The sequence below is a fragment of the Entelurus aequoreus genome, linkage group LG12 (assembly GCF_033978785.1).
Source record: "Entelurus aequoreus isolate RoL-2023_Sb linkage group LG12, RoL_Eaeq_v1.1, whole genome shotgun sequence".
In the NCBI taxonomy this organism is placed as follows: domain Eukaryota; kingdom Metazoa; phylum Chordata; class Actinopteri; order Syngnathiformes; family Syngnathidae; genus Entelurus; species Entelurus aequoreus.
In genome coordinates, this window is record NC_084742.1 from 61,529,558 (window position 1) to 61,550,164 (window position 20,607).

The 20,607-nt window shown below is 39.4% G+C and overlaps 2 protein-coding genes across 3 annotated transcripts in view; one reads left to right on the forward strand and one right to left on the reverse strand.

The window, feature by feature from the left end:
• LOC133662394 (condensin-2 complex subunit H2-like) overlaps window positions 1–9,002 on the reverse strand; it is a 21,489-nt gene extending 12,487 nt beyond the window's left edge. For both annotated transcript variants that reach the window (XM_062066353.1, XM_062066352.1), the window contains exons 1-11: window positions 8,907–9,002; window positions 8,512–8,647; window positions 8,354–8,452; window positions 8,235–8,296; window positions 8,107–8,170; window positions 2,511–2,567; window positions 2,363–2,442; window positions 2,155–2,291; window positions 1,993–2,093; window positions 1,843–1,911; window positions 1,697–1,766 (exon numbers count right to left, since the gene is read on the reverse strand). In XM_062066353.1, coding sequence (XP_061922337.1) covers window positions 1,697–1,766; window positions 1,843–1,911; window positions 1,993–2,093; window positions 2,155–2,291; window positions 2,363–2,442; window positions 2,511–2,567; window positions 8,107–8,170; window positions 8,235–8,296; window positions 8,354–8,452; window positions 8,512–8,619 — 847 coding nt within the window. In that variant the 5' untranslated portion in view covers window positions 8,620–8,647; window positions 8,907–9,002. The remainder of the gene's footprint in view (window positions 1–1,696; window positions 1,767–1,842; window positions 1,912–1,992; window positions 2,094–2,154; window positions 2,292–2,362; window positions 2,443–2,510; window positions 2,568–8,106; window positions 8,171–8,234; window positions 8,297–8,353; window positions 8,453–8,511; window positions 8,648–8,906) is intronic.
• The window catches only part of LOC133662395 (suppressor of cytokine signaling 2-like), a 24,115-nt gene extending 4,461 nt beyond the window's left edge, over window positions 1–19,654 (forward strand). Inside the window, 3 exon segments of the mRNA XM_062066355.1 lie at window positions 15,504–15,655; window positions 15,657–15,708; window positions 18,965–19,654. Coding sequence (XP_061922339.1) covers window positions 15,578–15,655; window positions 15,657–15,708; window positions 18,965–19,425 — 591 coding nt within the window. The 5' untranslated portion in view covers window positions 15,504–15,577 and the 3' untranslated portion in view covers window positions 19,426–19,654.
• Window positions 19,655–20,607: the final 953 nt, after the last annotated feature.

The window sequence follows — 20,607 nt, forward strand, 5'->3', positions numbered from 1 at the left end:
TGCAGTCACTAGAGGCAGGGGAGGCGGGGCCTCACCTGCCATCATGGAAAGAAAAAAAAAAGAAAAAGAAAAAAATAATAATTAAATTGTTATATGTATCCAGTGATTATACTAAAGTTATTTTCCATTTAACTTCACCAGTTTTAGATTATTTTTATTTTCACATTTGCCATTCAAATACTGAGAAGAGACGGTGCGGTGATCAGCAGCCAGTTGAGGCACTTGTGCCTCACCACTGATTGCGACTCGGCTAACTGCTGGCCTGCTGTGCAGTGAGACCGTATTGCTATATGAATTATATTATACATTTCCATAGTTTAGTTAGCTGAGGTATATAATGTACAGTGTATTTGGTCAACAACTGTATGTGTGTAACGTATTTTTAGTGCTGAGCGATCATAAATCTGCTGCGGAGACACACTGTGTGAGGCTCGTATCATAACCCCGCCTCCTGGTGCCAAGCACCTCCGCCGCAGAATGCACCGCCCGACGGGAGCGCCGCGGCCACACCAACCAAAGCCCACACCCAAACCCTCCACGTGCAAGACCGAATCCACCCAAAAAAAGTCACTTAACAAGAAGCCAAAAAGTGCAAAAACAACAATGCTCGCGCTGCAGGAGCCGCGAACGTCCGCAGGGACACAACATTAGGTACACCTGCACTGCAGGTTCATATGTTTTTAAATTTGACTGTGATGATGCAGTCGTGCCTCACCAGACATTAACCTCACCGCATGCCACTGAATTACCGATACAGATATATACAGTCATGGAATTAACACATTATTATGCCTAATTTTCTTGTGATGCCCCGCTGGATGCATTAAACAATTTAACAAGGTTTTCCAAAATAAATCAACTCAAGTTATGGAAAAAAAAAAGCCAACATGGCACTACCATATTTATTATTGAAGTCACAAAGTGCATTATTTTTTTAACATGCCTCAAAACAGCAGCTTGGAATTTGGGACATGCTCTCCCTGAGAGAGCATGAGGAGGTGGGGGTGGGTGGGTGTATATTGTAGCGTCCCGGAAGAGTTAATGCTGCAAGGGGTTCTGGGTATTTGTTCTGTTTATGTTGTGTTACGGTGTGGATGTTCTCCCGAAATGTGTTTTGTCATTCTTGTTTGGTGTGGGTTCACAGTGTGGTGCATATTTGTAACCGTGTTAAAGTTGTTTATACGGTCACCCTCAGTGTGACCTGTATAGCTGTTGACCAAGTATGCTAGGCATTCACTTTGTGTGAAATGCTGTAGATATTATGTGACTGGGCTGGCACGCAAAGGCAGTGCCTTTTAAGGATTATTGGCGCTCTGTACTTCTCCCTACGTCCGTGTACACAGCTGCGTTTTTAAAAAGTCATAAATGTAACTTTTTGAAACACATACCGATAATTTCCGATATTACATTTTTTTTAAAGCATTTATCGGCCGATAATATCGGCAGTCCGATATTATCGGACATCCCTACTGAATACTCTAATTACATGCTGTAACCTGCATAGTGACAGAGCTAACACGGAAAAACTATTTCTAGTAACACCACGCCTTAATCAGAGCGGTAACTACTGCAACTATGGACCTGCTGAGCCGATGAGCTGCTGCATCGCCTGTTTTATTGTCGCGGCCAAAATCGTGATTACATTCGATTAATTGTGCAACCCTAAGTAGACATCTCATCACGGGACCAAGCCTACCAAGCTTGAAGGTTTTCTCGCCCACTTTATCGAGCTCGGCGTATGGGTCGTGAAGCGTCCACGCGGTGACCTGAAACGATGAGCATACAATGAGCACGGACCGTCTTCTTCAAACTGATGCACGGGCAAGTGTTGGGTCAGCGTACGGCAGGAAGTTCCGCCTCCTCGTCGACGACCTGCTGCCGTTGTCGAAGCACGCGGCCTTCGCTCTGCGCCTGAACGTCACAAAATTCACACTATGGACCTTTTTTTTTTTTTTTTTAAAACTCCCACACTTGGAAAATGTCCTCGCAAACCTGCTGCCTCTCCACATGCTCCTCTGCGTCCTGCTCCATCACATCATTCACGGGAAGGAAGCTCTCCTCGGCTGCGTCCGTCATATCTGCGCCCCCTGACACTGCAAAAAACGAGCTTATGGAGGAAGCTGTGCTAGAAAGCGAGAAAATGTGTGCGTGTACCAGGAGGCTGCAGGTCCTGGTCTGAGAGAGGCCTGCTAGATATAGGGCACTGGGTGAGGAGGATCATGTCCTGCAGTCCAGGGAAGAACCGATTTATCCAGAAGTCCTTCTGGCTGCACAGGACGTCACCTTTCACGCTGACGCACAAAAAGACAGCTGTCACCTGCAGGTCACATGCGGTGTTGCATGGGCGGAAGACCACACCCACCTGATGAGGGGCAGCTTGTGCTTGTGGGAACTATCAAGAGCAATCAGGGACTCCGGAGGAAGAGGTGTCACTTTCACCAGCTGACAAGAGGAAAAGGAAGTCTGTGTGAGCGGCGCGAAGGTCGCTGCTGTCGCTTGCAAGGTCTCACCGCGCCGCAGTCGTTCTTGTCCACGTTGTTCGTCATGTCGATGTCCAGAGGCGAGAACTGCACACGTCAAGGAGTATGGCAGAAGCAATCAAATCCACTTTATTTATACAGCACATTTAAACAACAAAAGTTTCCAAAGTGCTGCACAAAAATATTAAACAAGATTCAAATACTATTCTTAGTTCCACCAATAAATTTATATAAAACCAATATAAAAGTAAATATGATTTCAAAACAATTTTAAAGGGTAAAACTAAACAATAGAAATACACATTTAAAAACAGAGGACCACACAACTCACGTAGTTACTTTCCACAGTGCTGCACAAAAATATTAAAAACAAGATTCAAATACTATTCTTGGCTCCACCAATGACTGAACAAAAACAAAATAAATTTATATAAAACCAATGTAAAAGTAGATATGATGAAACTGTTTTAAAGGGTAAAACAATAGAAATACACACTTAAAAACAGAGGACCACACAACTCACGTAGTGTTACTTTCCAAAGTGCTGCACAAACATATTAAACAAGATTCAAATACTATTCTTGGCTCCACCAATGACTGAACAAAATCAATTTATATAAAAGTAAATATGATTAAAAACGATTTTAAAGGGTAAAACTAATAGAAATACACATTTAAAAACAGGACCACACAACTCACGTAGTGTTACTTTCCAAAGTGCTGCACAAACAAACAAGATTCAAATACTATTCTTGGCTCCACCAATGACTGAACAAAAACAAAATCAATTTATATAAAAGTAAATATGATTAAAAACGATTTTACAGGGTAAAACTAAAATAGAAATGCACATTTAAAAACAGGACCACACAACTCACGTAGTGTTACTTTCCAAAGTGCTGCACAAACATAAACAAGATTCAAATAGTATTCTTGGCTCCACCAATGACTGAACAAAAACAAAATCAATTTATATAAAAGTAAATATGATTAAAAACGATTTTAAAGGGTAAAACTAATAGAAATACACATTTAAAAACAGGACCACACAACTCACAGTGTTACTTTCCAAAGTGCTGCACAAAAATATTAAAAAAGATTCAAATACTATTATTGGCTCCACCAATGACTGAACAAAAACAAAATCAATTTATATAAAAGTAAATATGATTAAAAACGATTTTACAGGGTAAAACTAAAATAGAAATGCACATTTAAAAACAGGACCACACAACTCACGTAGTGTTACTTTCCAAAGTGCTGCACAAACAAACAAGATTCAAATACTATTCTTGGCTCCACCAATGACTGAACAAAAACAAAATCAATTTATATAAAAGTAAATATGATTAAAAACGATTTTAAAGGGTAAAACTAATAGAAATACACATTTAAAAACAGGACCACACAACTCACATAGTTACTTTCCAAAGTGCTGCACAAAAATATTAAACAAGATTCAAATACTATTATTGGCTCCACCAATGACTGAACAAAAACAAAATCAATTTATATAAAAGTAAATATGATTAAAAACGATTTTAAAGGGTAAAACTAAAATAGAAATGCACATTTAAAAACAGAGGACCACACAACTCACGTAGTGTTAAAAGCCAGAGAATAAAAGTGGGTCTTAAGACAAGACTTAAAACACTCCACTGTGGGAGCAGTTGGAACATGGAGGGGCAGAATTTTCCAGAGCTTAGGGCCGACCACAGCGAAGCCCCTATCTCCCCATGGTTTTTAAGTCTCGTCTTGGGCACCACGAGCTGGAGCTGGCTCTCGGACCTCAGAGTGCGCGCAGGAGTGTCAATTTGGATGAGGTCTGAGATATGAGGCGGCAGTCCACGCAAAGCTTAAAAACCAAACGGCAAAATTTCTAAATCAATTCTAAAATGAACAGGGAGCCAGTGCAAAGTCTGAAGAATTGGGGTTATATGCTGGCGTTTCCTGGCCCCTGTTAAAAGTTGTGCTGCCGCGTTCTCGACTAATGCCAGCATAAAGTGCATTGCAGTAGTCCAGGCCACTTGAAATAAAAGCATGCACGACTTGTTCAAAAAGGTTAAAAGTAGAGCTGTCCAATAATGGCTTTTTTGTTGATATCCGATATTGTCCAACTCTTGATTACCGATTCCGATATCTACCGATTATATACAGTCGTGTAATTAACACATTATTATGCCTAATTTTGTTGTGATGCCCCGCTGGATGCATTAAACATTGTAACAAGGTTTTCCAAAATAAGTCAACTCAAGTTATGGAAAAAAATGCCAACATGGCCCTTGCATTATTTAATTGAAGTCACAAAGTGCATTATTTTTTTTTAACATGCCTCAAAACAGCAGCTTGGAATTTGGGACATGCTCTCCCTGAGAGAGCATGAGGGAGTTTGGGGGGGGGGTTGAGTAGGGTTTCCCACACATTCATTTATTTGTGGCGGCCCGCCACGAAAGAATTACGTACGCAACAAATAAAAAATAAAAAATATATATATATATTTTTTCCTGTCCAGCTAATCAGGCAAATCATATAGTTCAGTGTTTTTCAACCACTGTGCCGCGGCACTCTAGTGTGCCGTGAGATACAGTCTGGTGTGCCGTGGGAGATTATCTAATTTCACCTATTTGGGTTAAAAATATTTTTTGCAAACCAGTAATTATAGTCTGCAAATGATGTGTTGTTGAGTGTCGGTGCTGTCTAGAGCTCGGCAGAGTAACCGTGTAATACTCTTCCATATCAGTAGGTGGCAGCCGGTAGTTAATTGCTTTGTAGATGTCGGAAACAGCGGGAGGCAGTGTGCAGGTAAAAAGGTGTCAAATGCTTAAACCAAACATAAACAAAGGGTGAGTGCCCCTAAGAAAAGGCATTGAAGCTTAGGGAAGGCTACGCAGAACGAGACTAAAACTGAACTGGCTACAAAGTAAACAAAAACAGAATGCTGGACGACAGCAAAGACTTACTGTGGAGCAAAGATGGCGTCCACAATGTACATCCGAACATTGATTGATTGAATTGATTGATTGAAACTTTTATTAGTAGATTGCACAGTGAAGTACATATTCCGTACAATTGACCACTAAATGGTAACACCCGAATAAGTTTTTCAACTTGTTTAAGTCGGGGTCCACTTAAATTGATTCATGATACAGGTATATTCTATCAGATATATACTATCATCATAATACAGTCATTACACAAGATAATCATCAGAGTATATACATGGAATTATTTACATTATTTACAATCCGGGGTGTGGGATATGGAGGGGGGCGGGGGGTTTAGGTTTGACAATCAACAATGTCCCCACAAAGAAGGATGAAAACAACTGAAATATTCTTGACTGCTAAAACAAAGTAGATGCGGGAAATATCGCTCAAAGGAAGACATGAAACTGCTACAGGAAAATACCAAAAAAAGACAAAAATCCATTAAAATAGGAGTGCAAGACAAAAACTAAACCACTACACACAGGAAAACAGAAAAAAAAGTCCAAATAAGTCACGGTGTGATGTGACAGGTGGTGACAGTACACCTACTTTGAGACAAGAGCTATAGTGATTCATGGTTGGTTATGGTTTAAAGTCATAGCCAACAATTGCGACAACGACTTTTTACTGTCAACTGAGTTTCGTTTTTTAATGATTTCTCCTGGCGGTGTGCCTCCGGATTTTTCCAACGCGAAAAATGTGCCTTGGCTCAAAAAAGGTTGAAAAAAACCCGATATAATTGATGTAGATGCCCATATTGGCTGTTCAGATTTACTTTACAAAAGAGAAGTGTAGGATACTTCTCTTGTTGCCTTATTTCTATTTGACCACTACTGTTTTCTGTTTATTTGTTACTGACTGTGGCAGGACACCTCTGCCTCTGTTTCACTTTATGTTGCTGGTAAATAATATGGTTGTAGTAGTAGGCTAAAGTTAAATTGTTTAGTATGCACTAATTAAAGGGGCAGAGCTTTAAGAGACATTTTAGTTTTTATAAGATATCTTTTTTTGTAAGAACCACAATTAATAAATATATTTCAGTGAATAACTTATTGTTCAAGTCTGTATATAAATATGTACATAGTCTTGTAATTATATTGTAAAATGGATGGATGGATGTTTAAAACAAAACTGTTATTAATTAGTAAGTATACATTTTTTTGAGCCTTTTTAGAGAAGATCATATCATTGTAGTAAATTATGCAAATTAATCGATGATGTCATGGTAGCCACGCCCCCACCGCCACAGGTATTTTGGCAGTTTATGGGAAACACTGCGGGGGTGTATATTGGACTCCCGCAGCCTCCGAAGCAGAACCTCCAGGTTCTGTAACAGCTTCTTCCCTCAAGCCGTAAAACTCTTGAACGCATCATAATTAAATTATCGCCTCAACTCCCCCCAAAATGGATTAACTCGCTGGAATAAAAAAGACAATACAACATGCATCCATAAACGTGGACGCATGTGGAAAAGTGCAATACATTTATCTGTACAGTAATCTATTTATTTTATATATATGTATATATATTTATTTATTTATATATCAATCAATCAATCAATCAATGTTTATTTATATAGCCCTAAATCACAAGTGTCTCAAAGGGCTGTACAAGCCACAACGACATCCTCGGTACAGAGCCCACATACGGGCAAGGGAAAACTCACCCCAGTGGGACGTCGGTGAATGACTATGAGAAACCTTGGAGAGGACCGCATATGTGGGTAACCCCCCCCTCTAGGGGGGGGGGGGGGGGGGGGTGGGTTACCCCTCTAGGACCCCTCTAGGTTGCACCTTATTGCTTTTTTATCCTGCACTATCATGAGCTTATGTAACGAAATGTTGTTCTTATCTGTGCTGTAAAGTTCAAATTTGAATGACAATAAAAAGGAAGTCTAAGTCTATTGTAGCGTCCCGGAAGAGTTAGTGCTGCAAGGGGTTCTGGGTATTTGTTCTGTTGTGTTACGGTGCGGATGTTCTCCCGAAATGTGTTTGTCATTCTTGTTTGGTGTGGCTTCACAGTGTGGCGCATATTTGTAACAGTGTTAAAGTTGTTTATACGGCCACCCTCAGTGTGACCTGTATGGCTTTTGACCAAGTATGCATTGCATTCACGTGTGTGTGTGTGTGAAAAGCCGTAGATATTATGTGATTGGGCTGACACGCAAAGGCAGTGCCTTTTTAAAGGCACGCCCCCAATATTGTTGTCTGGGTGGAAATCGGGAGAATAGTTGCCCCGGGAGATTTTCGGGAGGGGCCCTGAAATTCAGGCGTCTCCTGGGAGGGTTGGCAAGTATGACTGGGAGACGCAACTGCTCTGTACTTCTCCCTACGTCCGTATACCCCTCCATACAGCGGCGTTTTAAAGTCATAAATTTTACTTTTTGAAACCGATACCGGTAATTTCTGGTATTACATTTTAAAGCATTTATCGGCATCTCTAGTTAAAAGATAAAAACGGTGTTACTTTGAAGGTGATAAAAAGACTATTTTAAAACGGCATTGACTTATTTGTCTAATTTTAAAATCACGGTCTATAGTGACACCGAGGCTGGTGACTTTGAGACGCACGTCATTGCGCAATGGTCCCAAGTCAATGAGGGCCGGAGCAAAAACTAAAGCATCCACTTTGTTTCTCACCTCGTCTTCAAAGGCTTCGGCCCCGGAGTCGGCTTCCCCGCACGCTTCAGCTTGCTTGCGTCGTCTGTCAGGCGAGAACAAGTTAAAGGAAAAGGTCAAAGGTGAGCGTCGGTACCGGAGCCGCTCACTTCTTGTTCCTGTCGCTGATGTACTCCAAAGTTTGGTAAACCAGACTGTACAGCAGCTCCACCTAGAAAGACGTATTTTATCTCGACACGTTCCAGAAGATTCACACTACTGCGCTGACCTTCTTGCTGTAGATGGAGGCTGAACCTTGGATGAGCAGCGCCGCCTCGGCAAAGTTCAGGCGGGTCTTCCCGTCAAACGTGATGCACATCTCGTCCAACTGCAACACAACACCCGTGAAAACAGGCACGGCGCCTTTTCAGACCGCACAAAAGTCACCTCCTCCAAGTAGTCGTTTAACTCGGACGCCACGTCGACGTCCCAGTTGTCTGTGAGCTCCCTGATGGGCTTCATCAGGTGAGCGTACCTGCTCTCAGTTGGCTCCATCAGTGCGCAGCACGACCACCAGGTGACGCTGCAACGCAACAGTAAATTGAAGAAACATGAAACAACATAAAACAAACGTTACATTCCTTAACACGATGTCATTTCACATTTTACACGCATTGAAAACGATTGTAACTAAAATGTTTTTTGAAACGTTATCGTTAGGCGGCTACTCAATGCTCGATATCAATGTAAAAAAAAAAAAGTGGTGGAAATGAGTGTGGCATTAATCTAGCGTTAGGTTAGTCCAAAAATAAAACTATACAAAGTAATTATTAGATTCTTACCAATATGAGAAGGAAAAGGTTTAAAGTATCCAGACAATCAAAGTACCCGCTCGCCCGCCTATTTTTTTTCCGGGTTTTCTTCTTCTACTACTACTTCCGGGCAGACTGTTCTACATAGACGTCTTATAAGTAGACGCAGCACCGAGCGCTACTGGCGCTGACGAGACGCGGGGCCGCCATCTTGGAGTGGTGATCCGCTCCACTCAGTGCAATTCATTTGGCAGGAGCAATGAACTGTCAGCGCATTTAATTCATCTTACCTCACTGAATACCACTTGAATTTCACGCGCTTTTTTTGTCATGCGTGTAGCTATGATAAAGGACACATGTTTTGGCGTGTTTTATTATTCATAGTTTGCTTAACATTAATAGAATATTCTTATATTCTATAAGCGACCAGACGTCCGAGATCAAAACTGGGAATATAATCCCAGAGAAGGGCGGAAAAAACTGTCAGCTATTAAGTTCAAGAAAAAATATGATTAGGTTATATATACATGCGTGTGTCCTACATAAACAATGTATGAATACATTAGATATCTTAGGGACCTATAGACTGTATCTCTGTTGCTGCAGCAGCAGAGAGTTTATTCTGTCTTGACACTTTGTATTGATATTTTGTATTACATTCTTCCCTTAAATGATAATGTTTACAGTGATTGTTTTATATGTATTTTTTATGTATGTCGCTTTGGATAAAAGCGTCTGCCAAATACTTAAACATAAACATATATAAACACCTGAAAGTCTTTATATCAGCTAAAACCACCAATCTGTTTCACTGGATTCAGAATAAAACCGAATTCTGTATTCAAGTATGACATTTTTCAATTTAATTAATTCAATTGACAAGCAATTCTATTATGGTCATACTCTTGTTTGCTAGCGGCTACGATTTCAGTACTATTGAAGATTGATTGATTGATTGTGGCTTTCATTAGTAGATTGCACAGTGAAGTATGTATTCCGTACAATTGACCACTAAATTGTAACACCCGAAGAGGTTTTTCAACTTGTTTAAGTCTGGGTCCACTTAAATTGATTCATGATGCAGATATATATATCATCATAATATAGTCATCACACAAGATAATCATCAGAGTATATACATTGAATTATTTACAATCCGGGGTGTGGGATAAGGAGGGGGGGTTAGGTTTGGTTGATATCAACACTTCAGTCAACAATTGCATCATCAGAGAAATGGACCTTTGCTCCTTCTCAACTCTGTGCTAATATTCTTTTCACAAAATACTACCAATAATACGTTAATGTTAAATCTTACTTGTGAAAAGTAATCCCCCGATTCCTATTTTCAACATTTCGCTCATTTGAGCAGGAAAACGCTGAACACCAGCCCATAGGGCTGCGAATCTTTGGGTGTCCCACGATTTGATTAGGGGCGGCGTGGCGAAGTTGGTAGAGTGGCCGTGCCAGCAATCGGAGGGTTGCTGGTTACTGGGGTTCAATCCCCACCTTCTACCATCCTAGTCACGTCCGTTGTGTCCTTGGGCAAGACACTTCACCCTTGCTCCTGATGGCTGCTGGTTAGCGTCTTGCATGGCTGCTCCTGCCATCAGTGTGTGAATGCGTGTGTGAATGGGTGAATCTGGAAATACTGTCAAAGTGCTTTGAGTACCTGAAAGAAGAAAAGCCCTATACAAGTATAACCCATTTATCATTAAATATCGATTCTTGAGGTCACGATTCGATTCAAAATCTATTTTTTTTCGATTAAACGCGATTCTCGATTCAAAAACGATGTTTTCCCTATTCAAAAGGATTCTCTAGTCCTTCAATACATAGGATTTCAGCAGGATCTACCCCAGTCTGCTGACATGCAAGCAGAGTAGTAGCTTTTTGTAAAAAGCTTTTATAATTGTAAAGGACAATGTTTTATCAAATGATTGCAATAATGTAAATTTGTTTTAACTATTAAATGAACCAAAATTATGACTATCTGTGAAAATATTGGACACTGTGTTGTCAAGCTTATGAGATGCGATGCAAGTGTAAGGCATTGTGACACTATTCTTTTTATTTTTTTTTATAAATGTCTAATGATAATGTCAATGAGGGATTTTTAATCACTGCTATGTTGAAATTGTAACTAATATCGATACTGTTGTTGATAATATTCATTTTTGTTTCACTACTTTTGGTTTGTTCTGTGTCGTGTTTGTGTCTCCTCTCAATTGCTCTGTTTATTGCAGTTCTGAGTGTTGCTGGGTTTGGTTTTGGAATTGGATTGCATTGTTATGGTATTGTTTTGTTGGATTGATTAATAAAATAAATAAATACATTTAAAAAAATGAAGAAAAATTAGTTAATAAAAAAATACAATCTATTTTTGAAAAATGAGAATCTATTCTGAATCGCATAACGTGAGAATCGCGATTCGAACTCTAATCGATTTTTTTCCCCACACCCCTACCATCTTTGTTTTCTACCTGTCAACTGTCAGTTTAGGCTGCTTCAAGACCACTTCAAGATGGCGGCCCAATTTCTCGCGTCACAGCAGCCAATGCTGCGTCTACGTATAAGATGTCTATGATGGTCAACCTCTATTGTACATTTTAGTAAAAAACAACAACTAAGAAGTAAATAGTGTGATGTATATATAATGTATTTAAACGTGGAATTAATGGAATGACTAATAATGAAATCCGTACTATGTTTTTTTTTTAATTTTAAATATTTTTTTTCTGTCCTCGCTCGGGCATGTGCGCGTCCTCTCTCGAACCACGTGACCATGTTCCTGGAAAGTTCCTGGAAATACAGTACTGCTGTTGTGCTTCTGGCGTGGGTTCTGCTCGCCGCAGCATGTTGCGACACGCAGCCAACACAGCCGGAGTAAAACCACGAAGCCCTCTCCACACCGTGAATAAACAATGAGGTCAAATTAAGAAGACACCGTCGATGACTGGACGCGCGCACCGATCTGGACCTTCGGGGCGAGTTCGGACCTTCGAGTGAGCCCTGAACGAGGCGGCACCGAAGCCCGACGAGAGACAAAGAAGTTCCCGAGTGTGCAGGTTTTAAATAATTGTCAACCTTTTTTTTTTTTTTTTTTTTTTAATGACAACGTGCTTGTAGCTGCTAGCTTGTTAGGCTAGCCGCGGTTCTTTTTTTATTCTTATTAATTATTATGTCATTCAACTTTTAACTGTCTATTTTTGAGATAGTCTCCAGCGACCCCGAAAAGGACAAGCGGTAGGAAATGGATGGATAAGAGCAATAGTAAGAATGTTGATTATGGTGTTTTTTCTTTGGCTAATGAGTTTGAATTTATTTTTGAGATAGGGACAAGCGGTAGAAAATGGATGGATATGAGCAATAATAAGAATGTTGATGGTGTTTTTTTATTTGTCTGAGTTTGAATTTATTTTTGAGATAGGCTCCAGCGACCCTGAAAAGGACAAGCGGTAGAAAAAGGATGGATAGGGGCAATAGTAAGAATGTTGATTATGGTGTTTTTTCTTTGTCTAATAAGGAGTTAAAATTTATTTTTGAGATAGGCTCCAGCACCCCTTGTGACCCAGAAAAGGACAAGCGGTAGAAAATGGATGTATAGGGGCAATAGTAAGAATGTTGATTATGGTGTTTTTTTTTCTTTCTCTAATAAGGAGTTTGAATTTATTTTTGAGATAGGCTCCAGCGACCCCGAAAGGGACAAGCAGTAGAAAAAGAATGTTGATTATGGTGTTTTTTATTTGTCTAATAAGGAGTTTGAATTTATTTTTGAAATAGGGACAAGCGGTAGAAAATGGATGGGTGGATATAGGAGCAATAGTAAGAATGTTGATTATGGTGTTTTTTTTCTTTCTCTAATAAGGAGTTTGAATTTATTTTTGAGGTAGGCTCCAGCGACTACAAAAGGGACAAACGGAAGAAAATGGATGGATGGGTGGATAGAGGCAATAGTAAGAATGTTGATTATGGTGTTTTTTTTTTGTGTAATAGTTAAAATGTATTTTTGAGATAGGCTCCAGCACCCCTTGCGACACCGAAAAGGACAAGCGGTAGAAAATGGATGGATAGGAGCAATAGTAAGAATGTTGATTATGGTGTTTTTTATTTGTCTAATAAGGAGTTAAAATTAATTTTTGAGATAGGCTCCAGCACCCCTTGCGACCCCGAAAAGGACAAGCGGTAGAAAATGGATGGATAGGAGCAATAGTAAGAATGTTGATTATGGTGGGGTTTTTTTTGTCTAATAAGGAGTTAAAATTTATTTTTGAGATAGGCTCCAGCACCCCTTGCGACACCGAAAAGGACAAGCGGTAGAAAATGGATGGATAGGAGCAATAGTAAGAATGTTGATTATGGTGTTTTTTATTTGTCTAATAAGGAGTTAAAATTAATTTTTGAGATAGGCTCCAGCACCCCTTGCGACCCCGAAAAGGACAAGCGGTAGAAAATGGATGGATAGGAGCAATAGTAAGAATGTTGATTATGGTGGGGTTTTTTTTGTCTAATAAGGAGTTAAAATTTATTTTTGAGATAGGCTCCAGCACCCCTTGCGACCCGAAAAGGACAAGCGGTAGAAAATGGATGGATAGGAGCAATAGTAAGAATGTTGATTATGGTGTTTTTTATTTGTCTAATAAGGAGTTAAAATTTATTTTTGAGATAGGCTCCAGCACCCCCTGCGACCCGAAAAGGACAAGCGGTAGAAAATGGATGGATAGGAGCAATAGTAAGAATGTTGATTATGGTGTTTTTTATTTGTCTAATAAGGAGTTAAAATTAATTTTTGAGATAGGCTCCAGCACCCCTTGCGACCCGAAAAGGACAAGCGGTAGAAAATGGATGGATAGGAGCAATAGTAAGAATGTTGATTATGGTGTTTTTTATTTGTCTAATAAGGAGTTTGAATTTATTTTTGAGATAGGCTCCAGCGACCCCGAAAGGGACAAGCGGTAGAAAATGGATGGATAGGAGCAATAGTAAGAATGTTGATTATGGTGGGGTTTTTTTGGTCTAATAAGGAGTTAAAATTTATTTTTGAGATAGGCTCCAGCACGCCTTGCGACCCGAAAAGGACAAGCGGTAGAAAATGGATGGATAGGAGCAATAGTAAGAATGTTGATTATGGTGTTTTTTATTTGTCTAATAAGGAGTTAAAATTAATTTTTGAGATAGGCTCCAGCACCCCTTGCGACCCCGAAAAGGACAAGCGGTAGAAAATGGATGGATAGGAGCAATAGTAAGAATGTTGATTATGGTGTTTTTTCTTTCTCTAATAAGGAGTTTGAATTTATTTTTGAGATAGGCTCCAGCGACCCCGAAAGGGACAAGTGGTAGGAAATGGATGGATGATAGGAGCAATAGTAAGAATGTTGATTATGGTGGGTTTTTTTTGTCTAATAAGGAGTTAAAATTTATTTTTGAGATAGGCTCCAGCACCCCTTGCGACCCGAAAAGGACAAGCGGTAGAAAATGGATGGATAGGAGCAATAGTAAGAATGTTGATTATGGTGTTTTTTATTTGTCTAATAAGGAGTTAAAATTATTTTTTGAGATAGGCTCCAGCACCCCTTGCGACCCCGAAAAGGACAAGCGGTAGAAAATGGATGGATAGGGGCAATAGTAAGAATGTTGATTATGTTTTTTCTTTCTCTAATAAGGAGTTTGAATTTATTTTTGAGATAGGCTCCAGCGACCCCGAAAGGGACAAGCGGTAGGAAATGGATGGATGATAGGAGCAATAGTAAGAATGTTGATTATGGTGTTTTTTTTTGTCTAATAAGGAGTTAAAATTTATTTTTGAGATAGGCTCCAGCACCCCTTGCGGACCCGAAAAGGACAAGCGGTAGAAAATGGATGGATAGGAGCAATAGTAAGAATGTTGATTATGGTGGGGTTTTTTTTGTCTAATGAGTTAAAATTTGTTTTTGAGATAGGCTCCAGCACCCCTTGCGACCCGAAAAGGACAAGCGGTAGAAAATGGATGGATAGGAGCAATAGTAAGAATGTTGATTATGGTGTTTTTTTATTTGTCTAATAAGGAGTTAAAATTAATTTTTGAGATAGGCTCCAGCACCCCTTGCGACCCCGAAAAGGACAAGCGGTAGAAAATGGATGGATAGGAGCAATAGTAAGAATGTTGATTATGGTGTTTTTTATTTGTTTAATAAGGAGTTTGAATTTATTTTTGAAATAGGGACAAGCGGTAGAAAATGGATGGATAGGAGCAATAGTAAGAATGTTGATTATGGTGTTTTTTATTTGTCTAATAAGGAGTTTGAATTTATTTTTGAGATAGGCTCCAGCGACTACAAAAGGGACAAACTGTAGAAAATGGATGGGTGGATAGGAGCAATAGTAAGAATGTTGATTATGTTTTTTCTTTCTGTAATAAGGAGTTTGAATTTATTTTTGAGAGGCTCCAGCACCCCCTGCGACTCCGAAAGGGACAAACAGTAGAAAATGGATGGATGGATAGGGCAATAGTAAGAATGTTGATTATGGGGTTTTTTCTTTGTCTAATAAGGAGTTAGGCCCTGCGGCCCCGAAAGGGACAAGCGGTAGAAAATGGATGGATAGGAGCAATAGTAAGATTGTTGATTATGGTGTTTTTTTTTTGTTCTCCAGAAGCATCCTCCTAGTCTTCATCCTGATCCTGGTCGGTTGTCCATGTCCAGGCCGCAGAAGGTTGGTGCCGTTCAATGACCTGCCAGCCCTACGAGTCCCCGGACGCCGTCGAAACCAACACGGGAGGTGCAGCTGCTGCCTCGAGGAGGACTGGCTAGTGACGAGAGCCGCCTCTCTTTGGCCATGAAGGAGCTGAAAAGCGCAGGTACACACTAAAAAAAAATGTTGGGTTAAAAAAACAACTAGGGATGTCCGATAATGGCTTTTTGCCGATATCCGATATATTGTCCAACTCTTTAATTACCGATACCGATATCAACCGATATATGCAGTCGTGGAATTAACACATTATTATTAGGGATGTCCGATAATGGCTTTTTGCCGATATCCGATATTCCGATATTGTCCAACTCTTTAATTACCGATACCGATATCAACCGATATATGCAATCGTGGAATTAACACATTATGCCTAATTTGGACAACCATGTATGGTGAAGATAAGGTACTTTTTAAAAAATAAAATAAAATAAGATAACTAAATTAAAAACATTTTCTTGAATAAAAAAAGAAAGTAAAACAATATAAAAACAGTTACATAGAAACTAGTAATTAATGAAAATGAGTAAAATTAACTGTTAAAGGTTAGTACTATTAGTGGACCAGCAGCACGCACAATCATGTGTGCTTACGGACTGTATCCCTTGCAGACTGTATTGATATATATTGATATATAATGTAGGAACCAGAATATTGATAACAGAAAGAAATGGGGGGAGGGAGGTTTTTTGGGTTGGTGCACTAATTGTAAGTGTATCTTGTGTTTTTTATGTTTTAATAAAAACAAAACAAAAACAAAAAACCGATACAGATAATAAAAAAACCGATACCGATAATTTCCGATATTACATTTTAACGCATTTATCGGCCGATAATATCGGCAGGCCGATATTATCGGACATCCCTAATTATTATGCCTAATTTGGACAACCAGGTATGGTGAAGATAAGGTACTTCTTAAAAAAATTAGTAAAATAAGATAAATAAATTAAAAACATTTTCTTGAATAAAAAAGAAAGTACAACAATATAAAAACAGTTACATAGAAACTAGTAATGAATGAAAATTAGTAAAATGAAGTGTTAAAGGTTAGTACTATTAGTGGACCAGCAGCACGCACAATCATGTGTGCTTACGGACTGTATCCCTTGCAGACTGTATTGATATATATTGATATATAATGTAGGAACCAGAATATTAATAACCGAAAGAAGCAACCCTTTTGTGTGAATGAGTGTAAATGGGGGAGGGAGGTTTTTTGGGTTGGTGCACTAATTGTAAGTGTATCTTGTGTTTTTTATGTTGATTTAATAAAAAACAAAAAAAACAAAACCGATACCGATAATAAAAAAACCGATACCGATAATTTCCGATATTACATTTTAACGCATATATCGGACATCTCTAAAAACAACCCAATTTTAACCCAACTGCTGGTTCAGAAAATGACTAACCTCTTATCCAGCAGTGGAAACAGTCCACCACCAATGACTGTTTTCACTGCTGGACTCTAGAAAGAGGTTCCGCAGCCTCCGTAGCAGAACCTCCAGGTTCTGTAACAGCTTCTTCCCTTAGGCCGCGTTAAAATCCCCTCAATTTCCCCCAAAAATGGATTAACTGGCTGGAATATAAAGACAATATAACATGCATCCATAAACGTGGATGCATATGCAAAAGTGCAATATATTGATCTGTACAGTCATCTATTTATTTATATCTGCACCTTTTTATTGCTCTTTTATCCTGCACTACCATGAGCTAATGCAATGACATTTTGTTATCTGTACTGTAAAGTTCAAATTTGAATGACAATAAAAGGAAGTCTAAGTCTTCGAGTTATTTTAACTCAACATTTTGGGTTAATTTTTTTCAATCCAATTTTTGCGTTGAATTATTTAACCAAAAAGTTGAGTTATGATAGCTTAATGTTGGATTATTCCCAACCAAATTTTTGGGTTGAATTATTTAACCAACAAGTTGAGTTGTGATAGCTTAATGTTGGATTATTCCCAACCAAACTTTTGGGTTGAATTATTTAACCAAAAAGTTGAGTTATGGTAACTAAATGTTGGGTTATTCCTAACCAAATTATTGGGTTGAATTATTTAACCCAAAAATTGAGTTATGATAGTTTAATGTTGGATTATTCCCAACCAAACTTTTGGGTTGAATTATTTAACCCAAAAATTGAGTTATGATTGTTTAATGTTGGATTATTCCCAACCAAACTATTGGGTTGAATTATTTAACCCAAAAGTTGAGTTATCATATCTTAATGTTGGATTATTCCCAACCAAACTTTTGGGTTGAATTATTTAACCCAAAAGTTGAGTTATGGTAACTAAATGTTGGGTTATTCCTAACCAAACTATTGGGTTAATTATTAAACCCAAAAATTCAGTTATATCTTAATGTTGGATTATTCCCAACCAAACTTTTGGGTTGAATTATTTAACCCAAAAATTGAGTTGGATTATTCCCAACCAAACTTTTGGGTTGAATTATTTAACCCAAAAATTGAGTTATGATAGTTTAATGTTGGATTATTCCCAACCAAATTTTTGGGTTGAGTTATGATAGTTTAATGTTGGATTATTCCCAACCAAACTTGGGTTGAATTATTTAACCCAAAAATTTAGTTATGATAGCTTAATGTTGGATTATTCCCAACCAAACTTTTGGGTTGAATTATTTAACCCAAAAATTGAGTTATATCTTAATGTTGGATTATTCCCAACCAAACTTTTTGTGTTGAATTATTTAACCCAAAAGTTGAGTTATGGTATCTTAATGTTGTATTATTCTTAACCAAACTTTTGGGTTGAATTATTTAACCCAAAAATTGAGTTATGATATCTTAATGTTGGATTATTCCCAACCAAACTTTTGGGTTGAATTATTTAACCCAAAAATTGAGTTATGATAGTTTGTTGGATTATTCTTAACCAAACTTTTGAGTTGAGTTTGTTGGATTATTCTTAACCAAACTTTTGGGTTGAATTATTTAACCCAAAAGTTGAGTTATGGTAACTAAATGTTGGGTTATTCCTAACCAAACTATTGAGTTGAATTATTAAACCCAAAAATGTAGTTATGATACCTTAATGTTGGATTATTCCCAACCAAACTTTTGGGTTGAATTATTTAACCCAAAAGTTGAGTTATGGTATCTTAATGTTGGATTATTGAAAAACAACCCAAAAGTGGTTCGTAATTTTGAAAACCCAGAAATTGGGTTAAAATAATACCCTTGTAACCCCAAACATGGCTTGCTCTTCATAAAAATAACTCTAAAATTTAACCCAACACTAGCAACTCATACATTGGGTTATTTTGATAACCCAGCATTTTTTTTTATTGTAGGAACGCCCGCTTCAGTGTTCCGTTCTTGTGGTTTTTAGGCTGGTACTGGGGAAACCTGAGCGCCAACGAGGCCAAAGAGATCCTGCGGGACGCTGCCGAGGGAACCTTCCTGGTGCGGGACAGCTCTCAAAGCAACTACCTGTTCACCATCTCCGCCGTGACGTCGGCGGGTCCCACCAACCTCCGCATCGAGTACGACCAGGGCAAGTTCAAGCTGGACTCTGTGCTCCTGGTCAGGCCCAGACTCAAGCAGTTTGACAGCGTGGTCCACCTGGTGGACCACTACTTCCGCATGTCCCTGGTCAGCCACAAGACTCCGCCCTCCACGCCGTCGAGCAGCACGGTGCCGCTGCTCCTCACCCGGCCCGCTTACGCCGCCATCACGCCGCTACAGCACCTGTGTCGCGTCACCATCAACAGACACACCAGGCGGGTCCGGGACCTGCCCTTACCAAACAGGCTGAAGGACTACGTGGCGGACTACGCCTACCACGTGTGACGCCATCGGCCGACTGTTTCTGAGGCTGCAAGGAGACCAAAAACGTCACATGATCACGGTGCCGACGTCCATTCCACAGCGTTTTTCCCACGCGCGCCCTTTTCCTGTCTGGTGCAGGTGGAAGAACCGATGACTTTTATGAAACCCAAACGAGTGTGTGGCACAGATGGCCGCCGTTGTTGCGTGTCTGGAGGAGTGCACAAGAGAATGCTGACCTCTGACCTCATGCACAAATTGTGATTATTTGATATTTAATTAAAGAAGTTGACTATACCGTTTTTTTGATTCCTTTTGCAACTTCTCGTTGTGTCCACACGGCGGCGCCAGATCCTTTGGAACAGCCCACACTTTCTGCAGGCGAGCAACTTTTCAGTTGACCAAGTCAAGGGGATCTACCTCATTCATATATATAATTTATATTGATTTATTTATGAAAGAGGTTTTAGTTAACAAGTTAAAGGCCTACTGAAAGCCACTACTACCGACCACACAGTCTGATAGTTTATATATCAATGATGAAATCTTAACATTGAAACACATGCCAATACGGCCGGGTTAACTTATAAAGTGCAATTTTAAAATTCCCGCCACACTTCCGGTTGAAAAACTCCTTTGGATATGATTTATGCGCGTGACGTCACAAAATGCACGGAAGTGTTTGGGCCCTATTGGACACAATACACAAAGCTCTGTTTTCTTCGACAAAATTCCACAGTATTCTGGACATCTGTGTTGGTGAATCTTTTGCAATTTGTTTAATGAACAATGGAGGCTGCAAAGAAGAACGTTGTAGGTGGGATCGATCAGTGTCTTAGCGGCTAAGTACAATACTTACAGCAACACAACAAGGACTACTTACCCTGATAGCAGACGCCTAGCCGATGCTTGCCGCCAAACCCACGGATGAAGTCCTTCGTCGCGCCGTTGATCGCTGGAACGCAGGTGAGCACGGCTGTTGATGGGAAGATGAGGGCTGGCTGGCGTAGGTGGAGCGCTAATGTTTTTATCATAGTTCTGTGAGGTCCGGTTGCTAAGTTGCTAAATTAGCCTTAGCGTCGTTAGCAACAGCATTGTTAAGCCTTACCAGGCTGAGAATTTTTAACTGTGTAGTTACATGTACATGGTTTAATAGTATTGTTGATCTTCTGTCCATCCTTCCAGTCAGGGGTTTATTTATTTTGT